The 21973-nt window shown below is 34.7% G+C and overlaps 1 protein-coding gene across 9 annotated transcripts; it reads left to right on the plus strand.

Annotated features, from left to right (window-relative positions):
• Positions 1–1604: 1604 nt before the first annotated feature.
• LOC126698181 (probable ubiquitin-like-specific protease 2B) lies at positions 1605–21973 on the plus strand. 9 transcript variants are annotated; one of them, XM_050395222.1, is made up of 17 exons: positions 1605–2053; positions 3929–4260; positions 4338–4428; positions 4528–4577; positions 5348–5545; positions 5637–5712; positions 6363–6471; positions 12849–12905; positions 13863–13994; positions 14370–14570; positions 14663–14718; positions 14792–14885; positions 16804–16894; positions 18192–18311; positions 18753–19169; positions 20343–21084; positions 21628–21973. In XM_050395222.1, the coding sequence occupies exons 1-17, from the start codon at positions 1894–1896 to the stop codon at positions 21903–21905; spliced, it is 3204 nt and encodes a 1067-aa protein (XP_050251179.1). In that variant the 5' UTR covers positions 1605–1893; the 3' UTR covers positions 21906–21973. The 9 variants fall into 9 exon arrangements, with proteins under 9 accessions (XP_050251179.1, XP_050251175.1, XP_050251172.1 ...); XM_050395218.1 differs by having other exon boundaries at positions 1606–2053; positions 21373–21973; XM_050395215.1 differs by having other exon boundaries at positions 1606–2053; positions 20343–20924; positions 21021–21973.

The following is a 21973-nucleotide window of genomic DNA, read 5'->3' on the forward strand; positions in this document are numbered from 1 at the left end:
CAACAGAGAATTAATTAAGCGTTATAGTTAGTTATTTATAGAAGTTGTGTGTCTTTTAGATAAGATACAACTCTTGGTAAATAAACATATCTCTTCCCAAGAGACACGAGAAGTTTATAAATATTGGGATTCCTCATTGATTGTTATGTTACATAATTTTTTCTTTGTCTGTGTTAGTGATTCCCAGTCTAGCAACATTACCGTACACAATAAGGGACTAACCTCAATGTGTTATATACATTCATCATTGATCCAACCCATAAATACTATCTTTAATTGGTTATTTAGTTCATTCAAATTTCTTGTATGACTTCCATTAAGAAGTTTATCAAAAAAACATTTTCATTTTAATTTAAGATATTTGGTTTTGTTTTTAGATGTGTTGAAATTTGTGTTAAGGGGTTAAATTTCCTTTAGCTGAATTTGGCAAATATTTGGCAATTTCACACTAAATAACTTTAAAGGAGTCATTAGAAATTAAAACAATTTTAAGGATAAAGATTTACAATTTGCTATTCATGGTATTTTGTCAATTACTCAAAATGCTAAATAGCTACATCCTACTCGCAATGCCAAACACCCTGTGAATCTCTTACTCGTTTATAAACAATTTATTTATTTATTTTTATCTTCATCTTTAATGCATTTAAATAAAAAGTTTAAATTTATTGTTTTCATGGAATAAAAGGAAAAAAAAAAGAAAAAGAAAAAAGAGAGAGGAAGAGATATAATATACAACAATATTCTCAACTTATAAGAGGTTTGCCAATTAGGGATGACAAAAATTTCCTACCTTACTTGATTGTCTTGCTGTGCATGGGTTTTTCTTGTCTTAAAGGAGAAACGTGGATTTAATTTTTTTTCATACATATCCTATCTCATTTATGTTGAAATCATCTCATTAAGAATGATATAAAATACTCTAAAGGTGTGTTTGGATACCGCTTATTTGCTGAAAACTGAAAACTTATTGCTGAAAATACTGTAACAAAATAATTTTTAATGGCGTGAATAATACTGTGGGACCCAATTTACCTAAAAATTTATATTTTGCTGACTTTTATAGGTCTGTAAACTGTACACCCACTAAAAAAACACAAATTATAAATTAGGCAAAACCCGCAATCCAAACGCATGCTAAGCTGCAGTTACTCTGCTTCCACCTTGCGTGTGATTGTGTGAACAGTGAACACCTCTAATCTGATTCATCCCCTTGCCACTCCAATCAATAAAAAGGGGTGACCAAAGTGGTCCAAGTCCAATGAGTCATTGATTTTACTCAAAAAGGGGGAAAGTGCTCTGAAATTTTAGGATAGACCTACATAATTTGAGTCAAAAAGACAGAAATATACCTACACTTTCACCGCGGAAAAAAATAATTGTAAATTTCCATTTTTTTTCAAGTGTCTCATTGTCCTAAATTGCTAGGAAGTAGGAAAGCAAGTACGTGGTTACTTCCATTATCCAAAAAAAATTATAAAAATAAAAAAAGAAAGAAAGGAAAGGAAAGCAGCTACTTGCCGCATTTTTTTTATATATAAAATATAAACTGCTAAAACCCACAAATTCCAAATCTCTACGCTCCGTTAAAACGAGTAGAAAATACTTTCCCCTTACAAACCGCGGAAAATCTTTTCCACGCTCCGTCACTGCGAGTGGAAAATCATCACTAAACCCTGCTAATTCCACAACTATTAATTTTTTCATTGAAAACTGGTTACCGGCTCTAATTCGTTCCTACTCTGTACAAAATTAGGGCTCGATTCAACTCGCCCAAAATTCCCCAATCTCTCTCTCTCTCTCAATTTCAGCGATTCTCCTAAACCCTAAATGTTCCTCACTCACTGAGTCGAGATTAACCGAGTTTGAAAACCCTAATTATTCGCGATCGCGATGAAAAGCTCTCCGCGAAGAGGAGCTGGTGGTTTCGACGTGTTCGATTTCAAGGAAGAAGATGAGCTTGCTGATTTGGCTTCCGAAAAATTCCTCGAGAAGTTCAAAAGCTCTAGCGTCGATCACCATTCCACTTTGAAAGAAGAGTTTCTCGAATGTGGTAATGCTTTCCTCTATTTCCCAACAGTTTCCCGGGAACCAAACAGACGTTTTTTATTTTTGCTTTATTTGGCAATTTTCCGAGAATTCGGAAAATAGTTGTTCTCTACGTGATTATTTATATATATTTGAATAAATTGGCGCTAAATTTGTAGAGCACGTACGCTACAGAAAGTGAACGTGTTCGATTTCGATACAGGTTTGATTTTGAATCTCTCATTGAGAATTTGATGCGCCACTCGTTTTTTCTCATTAATTGTTACTTACACACGCACTTGAGCCACGATCTCACACTCCACCATTAGTTTAGCTTTCAAATTGGAGGTAGGCATGTCCAGTTGACTGTGATTCGTCGATTTTGGAACCAATTGTCCAGCGTAGAGGAAGTTCCATTGTGTCTTACACATTGGCAAGATTTGTAAAACTGAGGCGGTTTCTTATGATACAAAAAGGGTTTGTCCAGTTAGAGTTTAGATTATCACTTGCTTTATACTTGTGCGGACTAGTTAATGGACGTCTCGAGTCTTGACTAGCTGTATGTGTGTGTTGGTGCGTTTGGTTTAAGATACCGAATTTTTTTTCACACACACACAGATGTAGGAGGAATTGGAAGTATAGTATATGAATAAACTGTAAGTCAATGATCCAGACTAGGCTTAATGTATGCAGTTGTTGACCTTTTCTTTGTTTGGTAATTGCTGAAAATTTTGGTTGGGTCTGTTAAGTTATTATGTTATTTAGAAAAAAATATATTGAATTTCATGAAATCCTTTCTGATTAGTTGGGGTTAAGGAATGTTGAGTTGAATGAGGTGTGTTTTCACTTTTCAAGCAGAGGTCTTTACACTTTCCTGTACATTTTGAACCTCTCATTTCTTGAGTTTGTCTTGACTGAAGGAGGATATATTCTGGGACCCTTTAGTAATTTATATTTAAATAAATTGCATGGCGAAGTAATTTCTTATGTTACATGCACTACAGTACATTAGAGGGAAGTTTTAGCAAGACGCTTGAGGAACTACCTTGCGTAATTGTGTTGATGGTTTTCACACGTGTGTGTTTGTTTTTTTTTAATATATATATATTTTTTGGGGGGGGGTGGATTGTATTAACCAAGCTCACTTTTTGAGTTCAATTAATCATTAATCTGGTGAAATATATAATATTAAAACGTTCTGTTTAAAGTTACTGTAGACAGCATAGATTGAGCTTCCGTACCAATTCTAAATTGGCCGAAATTTGTGTGTAGCATCTTTTTTTTTTTTTTTATTGATTTTTTTAAGGTGACACTGAATGCTTGTTTAAGAAGTTTGTTTCAGTTTACAGACTTTCATATTAAATGGATTCTCTTCTAAATTGCCCTCATCCAATTGCACAAGAAAAAAAAAAAAGAGAAGAAAAAGGAATGGAACAATAGAAAAAGTATGACCCAAGATACCCTAAGAAGCACTAGGTAATGACATGTGGATATCCCTGTCAATTGTGTGTCAAGGCTTGTAGCTGAGCCAAACTGTTGTTTGAAATTCTTTCTTGACAAAAGGGAAAGAAAGGTTTCTGGGCAAGAGTTTTGTATCAGTATGGTAAAGAATTAGAAAATCTTTAGCTGTCTTTCTACCTGCATAATTTGGTAAATTATTAGCATGTGGTCATGAACCATAAATATAGACTTTGCTGGTCATGCTGGTTGCCAGGAGTTAATGTTAAACCTGTTCTTATGTTTGAATCGGTTTTTCTTGCCTCTGAATTTTTTTTTTCTTATTATATTTTTTTAAGACTTGTTTAACTTGTTATTTTAATTAAGTTGGATCTAAACTGATTCAACTTTAATATTATAATCCATTTCTATGTATTCTTAATGCATTTATAACTGTTTGTAGTTACTGAGGGAGCCAATCATGGAACGAAGGAAGTTGGTAGTATACATTGTGTAGATGTTGATGCAATTGACTGTAAACATGGTTGTGACGATGCTAATTCATTTAAACCTCTGGGCATAGAGGGTGAGAGCTTTGCTGACAAAAAGGAGTTCTCTGGGTTGGATGCTACCCAGGATTCTGATTCTATTAGTCATGAACAACCTGATTTAAAACCAGATAGTAATGGATCCAGATGTTTCATTTCTGAACTGGAGAGAAAAGATTCAATCCTTGAAGCTCCTACTCCAGAAAAAGGGCAGATAGATTCTGCACTTTTGGAGGCTCCATCCAAAGTACTTCTACTTTCACATGTTTACTAATTATAAATGAATATTCAAAATCATGTTTACATTATCTGGAATTTGTGCAGAATGAGCCAGTTGATGTGATCTCAGATGCTGATGAGAGCATGAGTGGGAATTCTCCCTCAAGTCCTACCTCTGAAACTGCGGAAGATGGAGGTATTTCTCAGGATTATGATACTTATTAACTGCATTGTGTGTTTTACATTTATGTGGACCACCTCCATCTTCTTACTATACTCTGTTGTATAATTTCAGTTTCATTGAATGGTTATGCAACAGAGCAGTCCTTTGGTGATATGGGAATGGTAATTATCTTTTCTTTTTATAAATTTGAAAATATTAGGATTATTTAAGTAGAGATTGAGCAGAATTTACTGACCTTTGAGGGTTTAAAAAATGATGTTGTTTAGATCTGAAAGACTAAACCGTCCAGGATTTCTTGATTATGTAGTCCTTTACCTAAATTCTCCATATCTATTGGGGTATTATTTGTTGATTGGCTATGTAAAACATTATTGTGCCATTTTTCCCACCTACTTTGGATGGAAATGTAATGCTTTGGAGAGCCACTTCGCACTTATGGTATTTTTGTCCACATTTTCCTTGCAATGATTGCATGTAGTGATTTACAGCTTATCATCAAGGGAAAAATTGACCACTATTTGTTCCCCATGCCCATCAAGTAATGCTTATCGCATTTATAGATTATAATAAATGGCTTTGTAAGTTACTCAGTTCTGTTGTCACCTCATATTTTTTGTTCATCCTTGGTTGCATTCACACTGGCTTGGGATAATGCTTTACATCCAATTGGAAATAGCATATGGTTTTGCTGGGACTGAAGACACTAGCTTCTGTCTGACTCTGAGAATTCTTTTAAAATAAACCATAATTGTTTGGGGTGTATGGTTTTTGCAAATAGGATTAGTACTTATTCTCTAGATAGCCATTTAATTTCTAGGTAATTCTTGGCACCATTGTTGTTAAAACTTGGCACATTTTACTAATATCTCTATTTGTAGTGGTTAGAAGGCCTCTTGAGTTGTGACTATTTATCATTTTTTGCAATTAACAGGATGACACAGATATGGAGGTCGTTCTTTGTACGGATTATGTTTTATATCGGGATATTTATTGTACGGGTCCCCAGTTAACTTTCTCACCCAGTTGCATCAAAATTAGTGGTTCAAATCCAAATGGAAATGAAGGAACCTTTAACTTTGAATGCGGAGTCGATGATGTTATTGATATTGCTTGTCAGTGGACTCGAAGAGTGAGTTCTAATGCTCCTGTTAGGTTATTTAGTGATATTCATATATGTTTGGTTTTGAAGTTCTGTTTTTTCTTATATGGGCTGCATTCAGGTTGAGACTGTCATTATAAAGCTCCGTGTAATTACAGAAGATGCAGTTCAAACAAATAATGAATGTAGCACTCCAGGTCAGTGCTCTTAAAATTCACATCCATTTAGTTCGATTAGCACTTCATATCGTAATTAGTCAACTGTTCTGTTTTCTAAATTTTGAGTGACACTGACATTTATTGGGTAAATTATCAAATATTTTGTTAGGTGAAAGAAACTAATGTAAAGTCCTGTGTTTTATGCTATTATTCATCCTCCCTACAGTTTTTGTTCAAACAGTCTCTTCCTTTTCAATGGCATTTAACCTATGGCTATGAGTGAAGACACAAAATTGGGCAACAGCTAACGTGATATATTCACAGTGACATTATTAAAGAAATGGGTGTGGATAAATTGGGCATATTGCAATAACAAAAAGTTACTTTATTAGAATGTAAAATTTTATGATTAGTAAATACTAATAATTAGTCTTCATTGTAAGTATTGATGAGCTGTTTATTGTTATTCAAATTATATGTATATAGATATTTTCTTGCAAAGATATGCTATACCTTATTGTAAGACAACATTTGCTTCTTTTTGGTCTAGAAGAATAAATATGTATGAACTTTCATTTTCTTGAATAGGATGTGGTTTAAAGTTTTTATCTGTTTTGCAGTATGCTGTTTTATTAAGCTAATAGTAGGTTCTAACTTTGCTGATTTACTCCACATGCCTGGATTTCTAGGCATTGAGGAGTTGAAGATTGCAGTAGTTGAGCCTAATTGGTCCCACAAACAGGAAGTGATCACCTCTATGAATGTGAAATACGAGGCTGTGTGGGATATTGTGGATAAGTAAGTTTTAAATTCTCCTTAATGTATTCATATGTATTTTTTTTCTTCTAGTTTTTCTTATGTTTTTTCTTCATAACTCAAATAATGTTTCATGTTTCTTGTGAAAGCTGAATGGTCATATGAGCCGTCTAACTAGATAAAGCTGTTGCTTAATATTGGAATTTGCTAAATAATCAAATCAAGAGAAAAAGATTTACGAATGCTATTTCTTTTATTTTTGATAAATTAAAAATGCTATTTCTTTAAACTTTTTTATTTTGATAGGTAACGTAAAAATTTTATTAAAAGAAAAAAAAGGAAAATACACTTTACCACCCTAAACTATACACTAGATTACATTTTGCACCCTAAACTATTCAAATGCACACTTTGCACTCCCACATTACTTTTACTGTTAAGTTAGACAGAAATTAATATCACAGAAATTAAAAGCAAAATGCTTATTTTTTTATTTTTTATTTTTTTCTGGTCTTTCTCTCTCTGCATACAGTCCTTCCCCTCTCTCCTGCCCAGCAGCTCTTCCCCTGTATGACTGACTGTATTTCTTTTCCAAGAACATCAGAGGTCAAAGCTAGCACTGTATGACTGACTGTATTGTATTTTATAAAGCGCTGAAGGACATTGCAATGAGTTTTAATTTTCAAAGAACTACGTAATATTGCTAGTCCGTTAATTCCATTAAACAAGAGCCAATTCAACACCATCTTTGCGTTGCTTGTAATAACTAATGAGCTAATCTTAGAAATGAATAGTAAAACAAGACTGAAATGTTTTAATCTGTTTCCCTCTATTTGGAAAACTGAACATAAATTCAAATAATTCCCAGAAAACAAGGGTGGTATGTTTAGGCAAGCCCAAAAGTAGGGAAACACCCTAGCTACCAATCACTTCATTTGACCTTAGGAGGACTTGTGCTTATCAGCAATTGATTTGGGGAGAAGAGAAACTGAATAATGGTAAAGAGGAGAAGAAGAGCTGCCATGGGCAAGAGAGAGGGGAAGAGCTGTACTTGTACGCACGAGAGAGAGAGAGAGACCTGAAAAAAAAAATGAGAAAAGAAATAAGCATTTGATTTTAATTATTAGTGAAAAGGGTCTTTTGGTCTTTAACAGTGTGCCACCTAAGTAAAAATCATGTGCAAGTCATGTGATATTAATTTCTGTCTAACTTAATAGTAAAAGTAATGTGGGGGTGCAAAGTGTGATAATTGTGATAGTTTAGGTTGCAAAGTGTGCATTCGAATAGTTTAGGGTGCAAAGTGTAATCTAGTGTATAGTTTAGGGTGGTAAAGTGTAATTTCCCAAAAAAGAAAAAGCGAACTTGAGTACATTGGGGGTGTACTATTAGGGCACAAATCAAAAACCAAAATTACAACGATCAAGTAAAACAGGAAGGGAAAAATGGGATAAAGCCACACTCCAATCAAGGAGAGTTTGCAAGAAAAAAGACTTAATCTCTAGCCTAGAACGTTCACATCTAATCCCTATTTCTTTAAACTTAGCATCCACAACAAAATCTGTGATGACTTTTGAATTGAGACTAGTACTTTTCTTATTTTTTTTGTGCTTCCAGTTTAATTTTTATTTGATTCATGTTAACCCTAAACCCACTACAAGCACAAATTCCTTTTCTTGACATGGGACAAATTCTGTGTGCTTGTGGTGGGTTTAGCGTTAGGAGAATTTGTGGGTCTAGGCTTTAGAATTGTTGAAAAAAGGGTTATGGGGTTGATGGTAGGAATTAAAAGGTAGTTTGATGACTTGTTTGATGGCTATCTGGTAGAAGTATGTGGGGTTTTAGGCTTTTGAATTTTGATAGGTAAATGAAAGGGCTTGATTTGGGGTTGTAAAAAGGAAGAGAGAATTTTATGGTTTCTTGGAGCTGTATGAATAGTATATGTGGGCGTGTGTTTGGGGTTTTATGAATTGTATTTCCATTTTTGAATTCTTACGCTCTATTAGATTAAGTTTTTGAACTTGTATCTTTTCTTGATCAAAATGTTCACCATTGTGAACGTGATGTTCAACATTTTTGAGTAAAAGTTTTATTACCTATAAAAAAAATGTGAATAATACCACAAGAAATGAGAGAAGACAAAGGGAGAAAATAAATGATAAGGCCAATTGTGCCTCACCACTAAAAACACTGAATAATATTCTTAATCAACTTCCTCTTGCTTTAGTACAATAAAATACTTTTTTTTTTTTTATGGGTAAGAAAACTTATATTTACTATTTAGAGAAGACTACTACATTATTTTTCATTAGAAAAGAAGTAACCATAAAAAAAATATGTACAAGAAGAAAGGGAATCTAAAAACAGCGGAATGGATTCCCTAGAAGTAAATCCCCACACACAAGACCAATCAAACAAGGTCCCTGCAAATAAAGCTTCTAAGCTGATCCCTAGTAAGCTCCACATCTTCGAAAGTACGACTATTATGCTCCCTCCAAATAATCTACATCACAAAATGTAGCTTCTGCGACATCAATTACCAAATTCCAAATATTTGAAGAGTGCTTCCCTAGACAGTTTCTCCATCTTGCCAATAAATCAAAAACCTTCTTGGGTAAAACCCAAGCAACATTGCACGATCTAAATGCAAAAGTCCATAACCGAGAACTTTCTAACAGTGCAACAGGAGATGATCAACACTCTCTTCACTACACTGGCATAGGCAACACCAATCCACAATTGGAATGCCCCTTCTTCTCAAATAGTCACCTATTAGAATCTTCCCCCATGCAGCTATCCAATCAAAGAAAGATACTTGACGTGGGGCCTTCATACCCCAAATGTTGTTCCAAGGAAAAGTAGTGGAGCTAGATCCCCTCAAACCAACATAAAAGGATTGTGTGTCAAAATTCCCCTTCGACTTGAACCTCCACCTCATCCTATCCCTGTCCTCATTTGGAGGATTTTGGGACTCCAAGGCATGAGAAAAGACCCCCACCAACTCCATTTCCCAATCGTTGAAACCACGTTGGAGCCAAACATCCCAATTCCACCCTTCCTCTGCCGTTTGACTCACCAACATATTAGCCACATATGCCTCCCTATGAGTGGCAATCTTAAAATAAATTTCAAAGCTATCACCCGCCTCCATATGCGAGTCTCCTCAACCCCATACTGCCACAACCACTTGCCCTGAAGGGCTTTATTAAAGGTGGTGATTTTCCTAATCCCCAACACACCACCAGCCATAGGAGAACACACCTTATCCCACCCTACCAAATGAATTTTATGTTCATCCCCTAAACCTCACAGAAAATCCCTCTATAACTTCTCAATCCTATTAGCCACTCTAATAGGAATAGTAAACAAAGACAAATAATAAGTGGGAATGCACTTATCAAAAAAATAAGTGGGAATGCTCGAAAGCAAAATCTTAAGCAAGGTTAGGCGACCCCCCATAGATAGATACCTTTTCTTCCATCCTGCCAATTGTCTTTCCAGTTTCTCGAAAATCGGATTTCAAATAGAGGACGGCTTCTACTTATCAAAAAAAAAAAAAAAAAAAAGAGGATGGCTTATAGGAAGTTCCCAATGCCATACCAAGTAAGACATAGGCAAAATTCCAACCTTGCAGCCCAAAATGTCAGCTAGAACGTCTACATTATCCACATTACCAACTGGAACTATCTCACATTCCCTATGGACTTTTATGCTTCAAGCTTTTGGGATTCATTGGGTTATGCCAGGTTCAGTGGCGGGTTTGTTATCTTATTGGCATCAGTGGCTTGGGAAACATAATTCGGACATTTGGAATTTGGTTTCAGGGTGCTTGATGTGGATTGTGGTTGGAACGAAATCGTCGTTCCTTTGAGGACATTGAGAAGACATATGATGAGTTAAAGGTTTTATGCCAATGAAGTCTTTTGGAGTGGTCTCGTTGTTGGGGTTTTATTGATTGTTCTTCTATCACTGAGTTTATGCTTTCCCTTAGCTTAGTTTCCTGATTTCTCTTTTTGTTGTGCTGTTTGTTCTATATTTTCTTGTTGTTCATCATCATGAACAACTTGTACTTTTCCTTTTTTCTCATTAATAATAGTTTTCTGATTACCTATAAAAAAAAAAAAACATTTATCCTTAGCCCTGTAACCGCTGTGAAGCAAGTCAGCAACATCCTAATATGAAGAATATGCTCGACGCTGGTATAACGAAAAAAGAATAGTATCATCTGCAAATAACAAATGAGATATACATAACTCTTCACCTCCAACTCCATGCACCTTGAATCCCTTGATAATACCAGCCCCCTCCATTCACCTAAGCATTCTAGTACACTTCCATCATCAAGAGATAGCATAGGAGATAAAGGATCCTCTTGTCTTAAGCCTCTTGAATTGTGAAAAAAACTGATTAGAGAACCATTAACTAATACTGAAAACTGGACAGAAGATATACATGTATGGATCCATTGTCGCCATTTAACTCCAAAACCCATCCTCTCTAACAAGTAAAGCAAAGCCTCCTAAATTACATGTTCATAGGCTTTTTCTATGTCCACTTTACATATTACACCTGATATGTTACTCCGAATACGACCATCTACATGCTTATTCGCAACCAGAACTGAATCCAAAATCTGACGACCCCCCACAAAAGCAATTTGAGATTCAGAAATGAGACCATCTAGCACCCCTCTCAACCGATATGCCAACACCTTAGCCAAGATCTTATAGACATTACCCACTAAACTTATCGGTTCAAAATGTCTTATATTAGGTGCTTTATATTTCTTAGGAATAAGAGCAATAAAAGAAGCATTCAAGGACTTCTCGAATTTACCATACTTATATGGATCCTAAATCTTAACTTCCCCTGATGGCCTAATAGAATTATGACTCCTACCCCCAATTGAATCAAACCAAAGCCCACACATAAAGACCAATAAACTAAGGAGAAAACTTACTATTAATAAAATAAAACCCAAGGTCCACTACTTTGGTCCATACTCAACAATTATAGAATTACTAAAATACTTTTGACTCTTGAATAACCAAATAAAATATAGGCGAAAATACAAATAACACCCTTTAAGTTTGGTCAATTGTCATTTTGGTGTTGTAAGTTTTATTTTTGTCATTTTGGTCCTCTAAATTCGCATTTGATCATCCTTGCCATCCACAAGTCTTGTTAAATGTTAAAAACATATTAAAATCTCTCTCTCTCTCTCTCTCTCTCTCTCTCTTTTTAAAGAAAAAAAGTACAAATTACATCCTTTAAGTTTGGTCATTTTGGTTGGTAAAGTTTACATCTTCTACCATCGCTTAAGGCTAGTTTAAGGCAACTTTTTTAACGGAATGGAGGAAGGACAAATGGTGACAACTAATGTGTACTTACGGGACCAAAATGACAAAAATGAAACTTACAGGACCAAAGCAACAATTGAGCAAACTTTAAGGGCGTGATTTGCATTTTTGCCTAAAATATAAAAACCTAATTTACTAATTACTACCATAGATACCTTTTCTTGGGCTTTGCCTTAACCTTTGGAAGACCTTAGGCTTCCAAAGAGGATATTGCTTCTCTAACCTTGCTATTGCTGCATCATGCCATTGGAAGAGGGGGGGGGGGGGGGGGAGATTGCTTGAAGCCATTGGTATTGCTACTATTACTGAGTAGTGAATATGCATTGGATAAATTTTTTTTTTTGGTAAGTAACATAAGGTGAAAACTCAAAATAGGAGCTTCCTCAAAGAATATGCCTTGGATATAAAAAATATTTGATTCTGGTAATGAATATGCTGTGTGTGTGTGTGTGTGTGTGTTTTTTTTTTTTTTGGGGGGGTGGGGGGGTGGGGAGGGAGATTAGTTTTGGCACAAGTAAGCCATTCTTTTGTGTCATTAAACCAGTTTTGATGTTGAAACTGCCACGCAAGTCTACCCCAATTAACCACCCATGTTGGGTTTCTGTATCTTACTGCTTAATTTTCTTATTTTCATTTGTATCATAATGATTTACAAATTAGGTAAATTGTAAATAAAATAGTACTATTTTAAGGTCTGTGGTTTAGCCATGTACTGCATTTACAGCAATATGAAGTTGCTTATGGATTGTAGTGTACTGATTGCAGTATCATTTTGGTTTTATAAGAAGTTGTCAATCAAGGTAGAATTTGAAACTGCATGTTAACTAACTTATATTTTATGCTGTCATTAACTGTTACACCGTGCTTTGTTGTATTAATGACGTGTGGTGTGGATATTTTTCTCTGGATCTGCTTTGATTTGTGTACAATTGTGAAGATGCTGGCTGGGTGCAAAAATTTTGCAGATGTTATTTTCTCAACTCTGTGTTTGTGTTTGTAAAAAACACTTGCATATTAATTCTTTAATCTGCTGGAATATAACTTTCCACATTTTTCTTGTAGTATGGACATGGGAATGGAAGAGGATCATCTACTTGGAAGGAGGCGCTATTTTCCAAAGTGAGTGAAAGTGATCTTTTGCTCCTTTGTTTGATGTAACTGTGAAGATGTAAACTTTGATGCATCAGGCTGGCTTTGTCAGAATGTTCTTTGGTCATCTTATATTATGTCATCTGTCATATGCCTTTGAGGATTACCTCTTTTTCTTTATTTCCTTCTTGTGTTCTCTTTCTCTTTTGAAGCTTGGAATGTGCGGAGATCCTTGCACTTTCCATGTCCTGGCATATTGTGCTGATAATTTATCTATTTAAATATAGGCAAATTTCTTTCCATGTGATTAACTTCTATTTGATTCCAAAATCAGTTTGTTCTAAATAGTATCTTGAAAATGTTTTCTTACATTTGTTGGACGTGCATTTTGTGGATTTTTGTTAAGTTTTCAGTGATTTACATAGGATGAATGGTTTAGGATTTATACCTAAATTATACCTTCTCTTCTCTTTTATTGGTAATTTTTTATTAGTAATACTTGTGATCCATAACTGTCAAAAGTAGAAGCATGCATGTTGCATCTTGCATTAATAGTCAATTTTGCATGAAATTCCTATGTAATATTTCTAATGATTGCTTAAATTATTTATAAAAGAGAAAATACAAATGCTGAACTGAAGGTAGCCTTTCTGTTCTAAACTGGCTATGCTGTTAGTGCTTATTAAACTGGAAGAGACTTTTGTATTTTGGTGCTTAAGCTTCACTTAGTGTCAAGTTATCCTCATCAGAAGATTTAGAATTTTCTTTACGTTAGATAATAGCATCATATTTTCTGAATTTTAGAATGATTTTCATTCCTTCACTATTTTTGGAGATGGTGTATTTTTTTCAAACTATTCATGTTGATACTCCCTAATGATAGCTCATGTTCAACTTGTGCTATAGAGAACGGTATGCTTTGGTGATATTGATGTGCTTATGTGCTGTATCATGTTTATCGAATAATTGTGAGATGTTTATATACAGTTTCGACGAGCCTTTTGAAGAAGTTATATATCCAAAAGGGGATCCTGATGCTGTTTCCATTAGTAAGAGAGATGTTGATTTATTACAGCCAGACACTTATGTAAATGATACAATCATTGACTTCTATATCAAGTAAGTAATATGCAGACATTATTGTTTTCATTCAATTATGACCTACCTATTTTCTTTGGTGGATCTTTAGTTTCAACTGGATTAATTTATGTCCTTACTTCATATTGGGACACAATTGAGTCCTCTCTCCAAATAAAACATATCTTTCACTGTCCATGTTTGTCAAAAATTGTTTGTTCTCATTGAGGCATAATATTTGCCCAGGTTGTAGTTATGATCTATATCCATTGGCTTATCTTTTAGACTGGAATTAAGCATGGCTTAGTTACTAATGGAGCTTTACTCACCATTGTTTGAAAAGTTTGAATTTGTTCTGATTATGAGTTTTTGTTCCTATGTTAATGTTCTTGATTTAAAATCTTAATTGATTGGCAGGTATTTGAAGAATCAGATTCAACCTGAGGAAAGGAACCGTTTCCACTTCTTTAATAGTTTTTTCTTTCGGAAGTTGGCTGACATGGACAAAGATCCAAACAGTGCTTCCGACGGAAGGGCTGCTTTTCTACGTGTCCGTAAATGGACAAGGAAAGTTGATATTTTTGAGAAAGATTTCATCTTCATTCCCATAAACTTCAGGTAAGATTGTCTGAAAAAACATTATTCTTGTTGCAGTAGGCTCTAGTTAAATTTGAGCACTGATATGAACTGTGTCTGCATTCTGATGACAGTCTACATTGGAGCCTAATAGTCATATGTCATCCTGGTGAAGTGGCTAGATTAAAGGGTATGCTCTTTTTTGGAATTTGCTACCTCTTTTTTTGAATCTCCCCTTCATTCATTATATAGTTGTATTTCAGATGAAGGTTTGGACAAGTCACCTAAAGTACCATGTATATTGCATATGGATTCTATCAAAGGAAATCATACGGGTATCAAAACTCTTATTCAAAGGTATCCTTGAACTTTTGAAGTTCATATGTTTCTGTTTTCTGATAGATTTGGCATGTTATTATAGGAATGTGCCACATTATATGGAATTATCAGTGCTCTTTTGTGTCTTCCTGTATTGCCCTAAATATTTTTCTCTTTATGTAGAGTTCCACAACACCCCCCCTCCCCCCCCCCCCCCCCCCCCCCCCCCCCCCAAAAAAAAAAAAAAGGGATGGTGGTTGCTCCAATGTTTTGTTCAAACATGTCGCTTTGTCTCGAGATATTTGCATGTTATCTATTTAATGGTTAATCAGTAATTGTGTTTGCTTCTTGCTTCTTATTTTCAGTAATTATAAAAAGTTTGTATTTGAGTTTGTTTTACATGGTAAATTGCTTTTTTATAGTATGACTATTAATTATAATGATTTTGACTGATGAAATAATTAGAACGCATTTACTAGTACTATTAATAATTTCAAATAATTAGTGCTTTGTGTCCCCTCAAACTGTTAGGTAATTTTCTTTTTCTTCTTCAGATTTGATTCTAATGGAAGATGGTGGTACTACATTTATTCTCAAACCAAAGAACCCAAGTATTCTTTGAGTCCATTTTACAATAACAGATTTTCTTCTTGTAACACTTTAATAACATAAAGAGTGAATTATTCTTTTGGTCCTAGATACTTAGAATAAGTTCCATTTTGGTCCACAAAATTTCGAAAAGTGAGCAATTTCGTCCCTTTGTCTGTGGGTTCGATTTGATTTTGATCCCTCTAATATGTGTTTAGTTCAATTTTGGTCCTCTGAAAAATGGGGTGCCATAGCATGGAGAGACCAAAATTGTTGCCCTTTAAACATTTCAATGACCAAATTAGAACAACTTAATTGAGGGACCAAAAGTATGACTTGCCCTGACATAAATTGTTACGTGACAATTACTTTCAAGTTTCTGCAGAAGATTGTTTATGCTTAAATCAGGTTTTGTTAAAAATAAAACTTGACCCAAGTTTCATTTCTTTTTTTGTCCTGTACATGTCTCTTTTTGTGTCTGTGTGTTTAGGTATGCTTTTATCAGTTGTTATTATTATTTTTATCAATGTCATTTCTCTTGAATGATTGGCTATTTCTTTTTATACCAATTGAAAAATTAGAGCATGTTATAACTTGTGTGCATATTATATCTACATGGCAGTCTTTTTCTGATTGCACTGCTGACAGTAATAAACATTTCTTTTCATTCAACAGGAACCATTTCTGAGTCATATATACTTTTTTTTTTGTTGCCTTCTAAATATAATAAAAGTGGGTACTTTTTAAGTTGTTCTCTATATCTTTTATCCATTTATTAAGTTTAGGCATGATTATATTGGGAATTACATCCATTTCTGGTGTTAGTTAAGCCAAATCTGCACTAGGTCATGTGTAGTCATTTTCCATTCACAAGTAGATTAAATCAGTGAATAGCATTACTTAGATAAGAGCTGATGAGAGGTATTAGCTACCTCTTTCTGTTTGTCATTTTAAGGCCTGTTAATCATCACTTCTGATCCTCTACTGCTTTGTAAATTTGGACCCTTTTTCTTTTGTTACTTTGAAAATTTTATATACATGACTGATGAGCAGGCTGAATTTTATTTTTAATTTTAGATGGAGTAAACATCCGAATTGGACTTCATTCTTTAGCTAGCATTTTTTTTTTACTTGGGTTTTGTCAATGAAATAACTACATTGCTTATGATTCAAAATTTCACATTGTGTTTATTAATATTTCTCTGTTTTTCTCTCTCCATTTTCCCTTTCAGAATTCGTATCTCTAATATTTTTAAATTTATTCTTGATTAATCATTTCTGTTTCATTTTAAGCTTCTTTTGTTAAAACCTTTTCAAAAGTTACATCCAGCAAATTGTGCACATACTCATTACAATCTTGAAATGGCAGTTATTTGTGGGAAGAGTGGAAAGAGAGGCAAACGGAGGCGCCAGAAGATCTCTCTTCTAAATTTCTTAACCTGCGGTTTGTCTCACTTGAGGTATTGCCTCTAGTTTTAGTTAACAATCTTTTTTCTACTTTAAAGTGGAATCATGGATAAAAAAAAAAATTGCTTGTAAAGTTGCTTCTAGCAGCCAAGCAACTATGGGTAAGCTGTGGGGTTGGAAGGGAATTGGCCCAACTGAATGTTTTGTTGATCATCAGAATAACATTTTAATATTATTCAATACAGCAGAGCAAATATTTCACCTCTGATTTTATTCTCAGCATTATATGCAATCAAAATCATGTTAGTGAGTCTCCTTTTGTCATTATGGAATTTCAATGCTATGGAAATTACAATGAAATGTGGCTAAATCAACCTCCATTCTTATGATTATTCCATTCTTAGCCACAATACCTGCAAAAAAAGTTTGAACTGTGAAGAAGTTGGAGATGTTTGATGGAGCTTGAATTCAGTTAGTATTCTTCTATATGGGGCCCCCTACTACATACCTAATTGAATTAAATTAAGTTAGTTAAAATATGCTAAATTTATCCAGAGATATTTATCCAATTTTGTTAATGCTATTTCATATCAGTTAAAGAATTTTTTTCCCTATTATTCAAAGAAATGGGATTAACCACAAATGTATTAAATCCCAAGAATTTGATTTTGATTTTTATTTTTTATGTGGCTTAATCTCATTTATCTATACAAATGATTGTATTCGAAATGTCAATCTTTTTTGTTAACTATTCAATATTATGGGTTTAATATTGAATTATTGACCACCGTTTTTTTTTTTTTTTTTTTTTTTTTTTTCCATGTGTGAGCGGGTGGATGGTATGTGCACCCTATATAATGAGCCTGTTATAGATATCTCATATGAATAAAATACATTAATGTATTTTGTTGTATCCTTTCTAACACTTACTTTTGCTGATCACTAATCTGTAAAGTTACACAAGATAATAAAATTTACATGAAGATGCATTCAACTTTGTTTAGTTACATAGATAACTAATCTGTAAAGTTACACAAGACAATAAAATTTAATAGAAGATTAATTTTAACATATTTTTCCTCCCTTTTGCTATCAAAAATAATCAACTCTCCTATTGAGTTATAGTTACCAGTTGAGAAAATTATGAAATATATGCAATCTTTTTTAGCTTAATTTATCTGGTTATTTTCATTTCCTTAGCATATAATTTGTTATGACCAATTTTTGCCAGGAATTGGCTGTAATATGTACAACCCCCCCCACCCCAAAACAAAAAAAAAAAAAAAAAAAAAAAATCATGGGTTATGTATAATTTTTGTTATTCTGACATTAATTCACATTCCATGTCAGCTGCCACAGCAGGAGAATTCATTTGATTGTGGTCTATTTCTGCTCCACTATCTGGAGCTCTTCCTAGCAGAAGCTCCTGTTAATTTCAGTCCATTCGATATAATCAAGTCCTCCAAGTTTGTAAGTAGACTCCTTAATTGTCATTGTTCATCTAGCATCATGAACATTTTAATATGTTTTTGCGTTTTAGTTCCTTGAATTTTGATTGTGGCATGTAAAGTATTGAAATTGATTGCGTGAAATCCTGACATACTTGGTGGAACCCTTTATTACAGGTGTTTTGATTGTGGTGTAAGCTTTATAATTTGTTTGAATTGCAATAATTAGCTTATATTACACATCAATTTGAATTTAAGCCAATCTTTTTTTATGTTTCTTTTTCTTTTTTCCCCTTATTTAAATCTTCTCTATTTTTGCCCCCCACCCCTTTTTTTCCTTCTCCTCTTCTGTTTGCTTGTGCTGTGTGGACTGTGTATTACACTATAACCTATTGATTATGCTCTTTCATTTATTTGATTCTTTAGATGTTATTCATGCATAATTACACTTGTCTCTCCCCAGCTTGATGTGAATTGGTTTCCACCTGCTGAGGCTTCTCTGAAGCGTACTCTTATCCAGAAGCTAATATCTGTACTCCTAAAAAATCATTCTCCGGAAATCTCGTCAGCTGCTTGCAGTGACGAAGATGGGCCCTTTGAATTTCCTGAGAATAATAAGAGTGAAACTGGTGTGGAGTTTCTTTCTCAGAGATGCAGTCCTGCAATAGCTCCCCAGGGCAATTTATCTAGTTCCCAGGCTGGCCAGGGGATTGAAATGACTGTTTTATCAGTATCTTCGATCAGTTCTCAATGTGTCAATGACACAGGCTTGGTTCTCAAAGAGTTTCTTGAGTCAGGAGCAACTGCAGGATCATTACTTGGACGGTTACCATCTTTTGACCATCCATCATCTTATTACCATCTCAATGGTCCAACAGAGGTAATAACTTTTCTTCCTTTTTTCATTAAGAATCTCTCAGTTTTATTTTTATTTTTTCAGTTATAAGAAATTAAGAATATTAACTAAGGATGCCAATTGATCAAAACAACTGGTTCTATTTAAGGAAGTTTTTTATTCCACTTTGTGCTACTTCAGTGTTTCTGGATGTTGCTTGCTAACACTTTCTGTTTTTGTGAGTGTTACAAGCTGTTCTTTTTCAAGGAAGTTTATTAAATTTCGTGCAGCTTCAGTGTTTCTGGATGTTGCTTTCTAACACTTTTCTTGTGTCTCTATTATTTGCCAATTCCCTCTCATATCATTGAGTTTGAAAGGAGCAGTGTTTGGTGATAACATGAAACTGATTTAGAATTTTATTTTCTCCCTTTGCTAGTTAATGCATTGGAAATAATATCTCCCTGCCAATTTCTGGGTTAGACTAACCTATGAAATAAACCTAACGGATACTCCTGTCTCATTTGTTTGTTCATTCCTTCAAATCTTTTTTCTCAATAAATAAATTATTAAAAAAAAAAACCTTTAAATCTTAACTATTTAAGGGAACAATATTTATTGCTTTCACATGCAAATAAAAATCCATTGCTTTTCATATATATGGTTTTTAGTTTATTATATTTCATAATAAGTACACAAAGTTTAGTGAAGTAATATAATTATGTTTTCCCATTTTGGAAAGTGAATAACTGAACATCTATTTGTGGAATTTCCCAAAATGGAAAAAGGGACAGAGATTAAAGAGCAAGCAATTTTTCTAATCAATAACTGAAAACTGTTTGGTATAAAGCCAGGAGCCTTGTAGCTCAACTGGTTGACACTTCTAGGTATGTCCAAAGGAGGCATCCAAGTTCAAATACCCCTCTCCCCCAACTGTTTAATTATAAAATTAAAAAAATAAAAAGAAAGAAAAAATGAGACTGTGTACTGTTTAAAAATAAAATAAAAAGCTTTTCGTTAGTAATTACAAGTTTTATTATATTTATGCAGCTCACAATTAGTGTTTTTCTGTTCAATAAAATAACATTTAAGTCACATGCAAGCCTTCAGAACCCATGGAAAACGGTATCCATTTTGTAAGATCCATGTGATTCTAAATTCTTGTGAAACCTGACTGCCATATTTGCAAGTCTAATGCCTTATCTTTCTGTGTCATCATAGGAAGATGCAGAAAACAGTGACCATTTTGTGTTTTTGCCTTCCGGTGATACTGGTTTTCAGCAAATGGTTGGCATCATACCTCAAGAAAGTAGCATTCCATATTCATCAAGAGATCTTGGAATGGAAACTTCTTATAATTTAGGGATCTCCATGCACACAGAGCATGACAATGTTGTTGACTCATCTCCTGAGACATTAAGTTGTGCCTCTGATGATTCAGATGTAGGGATTATTGAAAATTGCCCAGTCAGGGAAAATGTGGGTACAAATCAGAGGGAAGAAACAGATGATCAAAGACATCTATCAACGGCAAACATGGAATGTTTGACAGATAGTGTTTTGCTGGATGCTTTTGCTGTTGAAGGTTCCGAAGACCCTGATAAGATGTATGATGGTAATGAGAATAATGATGGCCTCCCCTCCCATCAAGAAAATTCAGATATCTTGTTGCATCAAGATTCTGATATAATGGGTAATGGGGAGGTTGCTTGTGATAGCGTGCAGGAGATTGGTGATGACGATCAGATTGCAGAGACACATGAGCAACAACCTGCAAAAGAGCTGACAATGGGTAACGGGGAGGTTGCTTGTGATAGCGTGCAGGAGATTGGTGAAGATCAGATTGCAGAGACACATGAGCAACAACCTGCAAAAGAGCTGATAATGGGTAACGGGGAGGTTGCTTGTGATACCGTGCAGGAGATTGGTGAAGATCAGATTGCAGAGACAAATGAGCAACAACCTGCAAAAGAGCTGTTAATGGGTAACGGGGAGGTTGCTTGTGATAGCGTGCAGGAGATTGGTGAAGATCAGATTGCAGAGACACATGAGCAACAAACTGCAAAAGAGCTGATAATGGGTAACGGGGAGGTTGCTTGTGATACCGTGCAGGAGATTGGTGACGATCAGATTGCAGAGACAAATGAGCAACAACCAGCAAAAGAGCTGTTAATGGGTAACGGGGAGGTTGCATGTGATAGCGTGCAGGAGATTGTTGACGATCAGATTGCAGAGACACATGAGCAACAACCTGCAAAAGAGCTGATAATGGGTAACAGGGAGGTTGCTTGTGATACCGTGCAGGAGATTATTGACGATCAGATCGCAGAGACAAATGAGCAACAACCAGCATGTGATAACGTGCAGGAGATTGTTGATGATCAGATCGCAGAGACAAATGAGCAACAACCAGCAAAAGAGCTGATAATGGGTAACGGGGAGGTTGCTTGTGATAATGTGCAGGAGATTATTGACGATCAGATTGCAGAGACACATGAGCAACAACCTGCAAAAGAGCTGATAATGGGTAATGGGGAGGTTGCTTGTGATAACGTGCAGGAGATTGGTGACGATGAGCAACCACCTGCAAAAAAAACCGCGTCTTATATCACCCCTCGAAGGGGAAGGAAATCTTACAATTATATAAAGTACATCAAAGGTCTCCCCTCTGTAAGTAGGACCGAGGATGACTTTTTTGTTTATCTTTTATCTACTCTAGGAATGATTTGCCAACCTGTGAATAGGTTTGTGGCTCTATATATAGTACCGTTGGTGGATGGATGAACTGATAGAACATGTTTAGGTACACCTTTTAGTTGAAGTTAAAATTCATTATTTTCCTTGCCTTGCAA

This window comes from Quercus robur, chromosome 9 (genome assembly GCF_932294415.1).
Source record: "Quercus robur chromosome 9, dhQueRobu3.1, whole genome shotgun sequence".
NCBI classification, from domain to species: domain Eukaryota; kingdom Viridiplantae; phylum Streptophyta; class Magnoliopsida; order Fagales; family Fagaceae; genus Quercus; species Quercus robur.